Source organism: Condylura cristata, unplaced genomic scaffold (genome assembly GCF_000260355.1).
Source record: "Condylura cristata isolate star-nosed mole 26May11 unplaced genomic scaffold, ConCri1.0 scaffold00029, whole genome shotgun sequence".
Taxonomy (NCBI): domain Eukaryota; kingdom Metazoa; phylum Chordata; class Mammalia; order Eulipotyphla; family Talpidae; genus Condylura; species Condylura cristata.
Window position 1 is genome coordinate 21,756,542 of NW_004567130.1, and position 6,869 is coordinate 21,763,410.

At 65.3% G+C, this 6,869-nt stretch overlaps 1 protein-coding gene across 1 annotated transcript in view; it reads left to right on the forward strand.

Moving 5' to 3' along the window:
• ADCK3 (aarF domain containing kinase 3) overlaps positions 1-6,869 on the forward strand; it is a 12,608-nt gene that overhangs the window by 2,784 nt on the left and 2,955 nt on the right. The window contains exons 4-7 of the mRNA XM_004690764.2: positions 5,001-5,075; positions 5,967-6,089; positions 6,585-6,670; positions 6,757-6,869. Of these exons, the coding sequence (XP_004690821.1) occupies positions 5,001-5,075; positions 5,967-6,089; positions 6,585-6,670; positions 6,757-6,869 (397 nt within the window). The remainder of the gene's footprint in view (positions 1-5,000; positions 5,076-5,966; positions 6,090-6,584; positions 6,671-6,756) is intronic.

Genomic DNA, 6,869 nt, shown 5'->3' on the forward strand with positions numbered 1-6,869 from the left:
CGGAGCGGCAGCGGGGCGAGCTGAGCCCGGTCGGGGAGGAGCGTGTGCTGCCAGCCAGGATGCTGCCCGGGCTCTGCCCCACGCACCAGAGGTTTCCTGACGGTGAACTGGGCTCTCTGGGTCGGGATCCCCCAGAAGCCAGCCAAGCGGGAGGGACTGCCGCGAGCAAGGCCAGCATGGGCGCCTGAGGCCCTCAGCACAGCGCCGCTCACCCGGGAGACGGACGCTGCAGTTTACTCTGCGGCTCGCGGTGCGCCAGCCCTGCCATTCTCTTCGCCTGTGAGGCTCTCTGGCCTCCCCCTTCCTGGAGACAGGCTCCTGCCATACAGGCCACCGCGGGGCAGGGGCGCGCTTGTGGCCGGCCCGCTCTGCGGTGGGAACCGGGTCTCCCCAGCGTGGGTGGCTCAGCTTGGTGCCCAGGAGGGGCAGGAGTCTGGGGGTTGGCTGGCTGTGGCTAGGGTGCTGTGGACGGGCGGCTCCTGGCATCCTGGCCAGTTCAGGGGCGGAGGGAAGAGCGCGCCAGCTCCGGGCACTGGGCCGCCACAACGCCCGGGCTGTCGTCTCCAGCGCTGGGCGCTGTGGCCTCGGGCCCCGTGGCTTGCCCGTCTGTGAAGTGGTGGCCCCGAAGAGGACCTTCCGGTGGAGCGCCTATGTTCTCCTGAGAGGGAGGGAGAGCTTGCTGTGTCCAGTCAGCCCCTCTCCCGCCGCCCCTCCCACGCCCTCGAGCTTATTACTCATGTTGACCAGATCTTTGTTCCGCCAGCTAGGGAGAGATTTGCCTCGTCTTCTGCCTGTGAGCGCAGATTCGCTTACTCATTTCAGTTCTGTGGGCTTGAGCGGCCGTGATGAGGCCCTGTTCCTGGCAGAGTTAGAATTCTCCACCCTCTAATGTTCGGAATCTTCTCCCTTCCACCTGCTAACCTTCCTGTGGCCTATGGACCGAAGGTGTACCTTGTTTAATCAGCATATATTGTTGCTTTCTGGGTTTTGAGGACGGACTAACCATCTGAGCCTCATCATGAGACCTTTCGTTTACTCTTTGACCACCTGTTCTTTTCTCCCTCTCCTGTCTTACCTTCTTTCAAAATATCAGCGATGACTTGCACACATTTATCTTTCTCAGCTCGTGGGTCACTCATTCCTCGGCCATCTAGCGAGTACTCTGGAGGTTGCTGTGTGCATATTTACTTACTACAGCGCAGCACAGATGTTAGTTTTACTACGTCCCCGTAATGCTGGGAACTTAGAACACCTTAGAGTCACGTAGACTCTTCTTTTTTGGGTGTGTGCTAATAAGAACATGCATGTTATTTCTGCATGACGTATGTTGTGCGCTTGAATAATTAAGCTGTGAAGTCACACAGTATTTGATTTCTTTGTGTGGCCCGTGGGACTCAGGTGTATCCACATTCTTGCCCGTTTTGCATCTCTCTGTTTCTTTAATCATCTTTGGTATAATTTTCCTGAAAATCCCCTTCTCTGTTCCTTACAGTTTGCTGATAATTAATTCTGTATTTATTTGTGTGAAAAAATCTTGTTTTGTTTAAGAAGGTAGTTTGCAGGGTATAATGGTCTATTTCTGAAATTTTTTCCTTTGAACAGTGGCCCTATAATTCAGATGTTTCTACTGAAAATTGAGCTCTCCACTCTGTTTCTCTCTGTTTTCTCTGTTTCTGCTTCTTTGAAAGTAAATTTTTTTTTGCCTCTAGTTGCTTCTAAGATTTCCATTTGCTTTTGATTTTCAGTAGTTTGCGATGTGTGGACATGACTGGATTTGCATTTACCCTGCATGGGGTTTGCAAAGCTTTCTGAATCTTTTACTTGATTTCTTTCACCAGCTTAGGAAATTTCTGGTCATCACTCAGATACTTCTTCTGCTCTATCTTCTCTCCTCTCTCTGGGGATCCCAGTCACACGTTAGAACCCCTCTTCTGTCCTGAGCATCTTCAATACGCTTTTCTCTCGTTCACATCTATGTGTGACTCAGCTCTGCAGGTTCGGCGGGATGGCTTATCATCTCCTCTGCCCTGTAAGTGAGGGAGAACTTGATCATAGAAAAGAGACTTTAACAAATTGGGCACCGGAGAAAACGTGTCCAGAGGAGTGAGCGTGCTGATGTTCTGGATGAGACCCAGGACTCATGCCATTAGGCAGAGAGAGAAGGGAGACAGCGAGGGGATAAAAAGCGAAGAGATGCGGATGTTTAGAGTCTGTGTCGAAAGGATTTTGAAGTATGTCACATGGAAACACAGCTAGCCTGCGGGGACATGTTGAGCGGCCAGGAGGAAGAGTCGGGGGCCCGGCCTTGGGAATTCTGATGCTCCGAAGGGCGTGCACAGTTCAGGGCCTGCCTCTTCCGAAAAGCAATTTGCTGTGCGAACAGTCCGCGAGCCCCTCGCGGTGTCCAGTGTGCTCCCTCGTGCGTCGGGCGTCGGCCGAAGGCTGTTTCGCTCCGTCTCCGTAGGACTCTCATGCACGCGGGCTACTGCTGGTTTGTCCGGCAAAGCCCTCTCTGGGGTCATTCTGCTCCTCTCCGCTGTGCTTCTGTGACGCCACCTCAGTGGGCTGAAGGGTGAAGGGCGTGGTGGGGCTGTTTTGCCGAGCACTCGTGCTTCCATCAAAGTAAGACAAACCTTGGTCAGCTGTCCCGTCCTCTCGTTCCTAGCACACTGCCCTTCTGTGTATTCTAACCGCGCAGCCTCGTTTCCTTTTCAAAACCCACGGTAACAAGGCAGAAATCCACAGGCTGGAAACTTTCTGTGGTGGTCCGGCCCTGACCGAGACCGTGGTGTCTTCCTGGGCCTGCAGGCCCGTCCCCGGTGGGGCCCGGGGTCGAGGCGGCCGGCCCAGTCCTGGTGTGGACACCGCGGTGCATCTACCCGAAGCCAGGCCCCCCGGCCCCTTGGCACGTGCCGTCAGGACACTTCGCCCGAGGCCCTGGGCTCGCAGGGGTCCATGGGGTCAGCTTTGCCCCCTCTCGGGGCGGCGCACAGTAATACCGGCTCGGGCACCCGGTCTCCCCTGGGCTTGTGCTGAACCCCGTTTTTCTGGTGGAAGCTAGTGGCTCTCTGGCTTTGAGGCAGTGAGACGAGTGTGCTGCAGGCCACAGCTGCTGGGCAGGGCTCCTCGCCGCTTGTCCTGTTCCTGGGTCTGTGCTGTGCGCCCACCCTCCCGTTCCCAGGCCTGGGGGGGGCGGGCGGAGTGCCGAGGACGGAGAGCAGCGTGAGGCCGCGTGGCTCCCGGCCTTTCTGCAGACGCGCGCTCCCATCACGCCGGGAAGGTTGCCCGGTGAAGGCCGAGGCTGCCAGCCGCGCCCCGCAGGCCGTGGGCGAGCGTGTGGGGGTCCGCAGGAGGCCCCAGGAGCCTGCTGGTAAACGCCCGCGGGCTCTGGCAGGTGGAGCCACCCTGCTCGCTGGCGCGCCCGGGCCTCCCGGCCAGAGCCCGGCTCGCTGGCGCGTGTTCCGTTTTCCCTCTTGGTGACCTCTGGTGCCTGACTGGGCAGCCGCCCAGCGGCCGCTCGAGGGACGCCCTCGCTGGCTCCGATGGCTTCCAGGTCTGCCAGGGAGTGAGGGGCCGGTGTGGCTGGGCTGGCAGCGCCCACGCCCTGGACAGGGAGGCGTGCGCGCTCCAGACTTGGGGGGAGCCCTGCTCCCCAGCGCTGGCCCTTCAGCTCGGGGCTGATACCGCCGTGAGAGAAACGTCAGGAACTTTCTTAGACGGGGCTGGCGCTGCTGGCCGGGCTCCCTGGCGGTGTTGGTGCGGTCCCAGCTGGGCCAAGGTGTGTCAGAACAGAGGCCACGCTGGCTGGGGGCCGGGCGTCAGGGAGCCAGTGAGCATGCGCCGGGGTGTCGTCACCAGGGCCCGGGGAACGGAAGCTGAGGTGCCCGTCGTGCCCCACGGCGCGTTCCGGGAGCAGGAAAGGCCCTGGCCTGTCCTTCTCAGAATCTCTAGCCTCAGCCGGGTGCGGGTGGGGGAGCCCGTTCGTCTTGGGCCACTGGCGCAGGGCTGGGGCCGGCGGCCTGCTCTCCCCGCCTGGCCGCCGTGGGGCGCTCCCTTGGCAGCACTGTGGGCCGGGCACTGGCGCCCCGAGGGAGCCTCAGCCTCACGGTGGAATGCTCTTTCGCTGCTCATGAAGTGACCGGCCACTGCCCTCAGGAGCTGTGGCTCAGTAGGGCCAGCCGAGAAATGGCCAGAGCATCCGGGGGGCCCTGGAGAAGCCAGGGGCCACCTCTGTCTGCACTGGCCCGTCTGCTGACCTGGGACACGCTGTGCCTCGGTGACCGCCTGTGTTTGGGCTCAGTGTGGTCAGCTCTGTGCCCAGTGATCCTTGCGTCGCGGGACAGCTGGAAAACGCAGACGCGCAGCGGTGTCCAGCCGCGGTCCCCGGGGGCGCCCACGCGGGGTCTCTGCCCGGCTGCGTGGTGTTGGCCTGGCTCAGCGGCCGGGCCGCTTGTGGCCGCGTGGCGCCTGCCTGGTCGTCCCGCGCCGAAGGCAGACATGGACTTTGACTCGGCCGCGGCCGCGGAGGGGGAGAGGGAAGCGCCCGTGGTGCTCAGACCACTGCGGGCGGTGGCCGGGACCGAGCGGGGCCGGCAGCCGACCCCGGGAGACTCCAGGGCTGGGCCGGGCACCGGCCCTCCGCTCCGGCAGGCGCCCGCCCCCCGCGGCCTCCCTCCAGGCCCTGGCGTGCCTGTCTCCCCTCCCCCCGTCCGGCCCGGGAGGTGCTCGGGAGCCTCTGGTACCGGGGCTCCCTTCCGGGGGAGGGGCGCCCCTTGTTCTCGGGGTGCCTGTGAGCTGGGCCCGGTGGGGGCGGATGGCGGTTTCCCGGACAGCCCCTACTGCGCCAGCCCTGAAAGCAGCCGAGCGTCCCCCAGCCCGACCCCTCAGACATGAGGTGTCCTCGGCCCCCAGGGCGCGGCGGGGCGTGTGGGGGCGGCGAGCCTCAGGTGGGTGGGCAGCGGCCTCCCGCAGGCCGCCCAGCGCCCCTCCCCCTCCTGCAGGTCTGGCCGTGGGGCTGGGCTTTGGGGCCCTGGCCGAAGTGGCCAAGAAGAGCCTCCGCCCTGAGAACGCCACAGGTGAGCCGGACCTCGGTCGCTGGGCTGCTGCCCGAACCCCGGCGTCCCCCCAGGACACCATTCGGGGGGTAGAGGGCGCACTGAGCAGCCAGGGCGCCCCAGAGCCCGCACGGTTCTCTCCCCACGTCAGGCCAGACAGCAGGGCTTGGCAGGTGGGGTGTGGAGGCAGCCAGGGGCCTGTCACCCCTCCGCTGCGCCCTCCCACACCCCTACTATGGAAGCTCCCTGCACCCCACCCCCGAGTGCCCTGGGCAAGGGGGCCTGTGCCCGAGGTTAGGCGCCAGCTGACCGCTCCGGTCCAGTGGGCAGCGGGAGAGCGACTTGACCCTGAGTCCGCGGGAGGGTTCCGTGGGCAGCCCCTGGTGTGGCGAGCGTGCAGTGACCCGCAGGGCGCTGTGGCCTTTGTGCGGCCACTGGGCGCCAGGCAGGGGCTCGGCAGGCCCGCCCCCGGGTCCCCCCGCGCCGGGTCCCTCCAGGGCCTCCCTGTCCTGCCTCCGGGCCCCCGCAGGCCCTAGGGTGGACGGGGAGGGCGAGGCCTATGCAGGTGTGCCCAGGTGACAGCCGGGTGCTGTCGCCCTGGGAGACAAGTGGCAGAAGGCGGGGCCTAGGCTGGCGCCATGGGGGGCGGGGCAGTGACGATGCCGGCCGGGTTCTGCTGGGTGTTCCGCTTCACTTTCACCCCCATTCCCGCCCCCAGCGCCCCCTGGGAGGCGGGGCTGCCCAAGACAGCCCGAGGCACACGCTGGTGCCCGCGGGTTCGCTCCCAGGCTCCCTGGCCCGGCAGGGAGGAAGGGGGGCCCCTGGAGACGCCCCTCCCCGCGCGGCCTGGGCCCGTCCCGGAGGCGGGGGGGGGGCAGCCCGGGCGGCCTGAGCGCCTAGTCCCGTCCGCAGGGAAGAGGGCCGTGCTGGACTCCAGCCCCTTCCTGTCGGAGGCCAACGCGGAGCGCATCGTGAGCACGCTGTGCAAGGTGCGCGGGGCGGCGCTCAAGCTGGGCCAGATGCTGAGCATCCAGGGTGAGCGGCGGGGCGCCCCGGCGGAGCGGGGTGCGGCTGCCCGAGCGGGGGGTTTCTGTCCGCCGGCTCCTCATGCTGAATCCTGGGGCTTTGTTTGCTTCGGGGGTCTTCTGAGCCCTCCAGAGGCGGTTCTGGCGTCTCAGGCTTGCAGGGGTCCTGCTGCTCACCCCCGCCCCCGGCGTGGTGAGAGGCTACTGGGGAGCCCCCAGGCTGCCCTGTGTGACCCGGCGGACAGGGCTTGGGGGGCCGCGCAGGGGGCAGTGGCTGAGGCTGGCTCGGTGTGGCCCCAGGAGGGGCGGGTGCACGCTCGGGGGCGTGTCCTGGCCCCCCTGGCCCCAGGGCGAGGGGCCGACGCCGTCTGGGACACCCCCTGGGTCCTGCCGGCTCAGCCGTGAGCTCGCAGAGCAGCAGCGCCAGCGGGCAGACGGCCTCTGGCCGCCCCACCGGAGCTGCCGGGCCCCTGCCCTGGGGTGAGCCCTGCTCGGTGCCTTCCAGACGACGCTTTCATCAACCCCCACCTGGCCAAGATCTTCGAGCGGGTGAGGCAGAGCGCGGACTTCATGCCGCTGCGGCAGATGATGGTGAGGCGGCGCGCCCGGCGGCAGGTGGAGGGCGGCGGCCGCGCTCTCGGCCGCGCTCACGGCCCCTCGCTGCCTTCTGCTTCCAGAAGACGCTCAACAGCGACCTGGGCCCCGGCTGGAGGGACAAGCTGGAGTACTTCGAGGAGCGGCCCTTCGCCGCAGCTTCCATCGGGCAGGTGCACCTGGCCCGCCTGAAGGG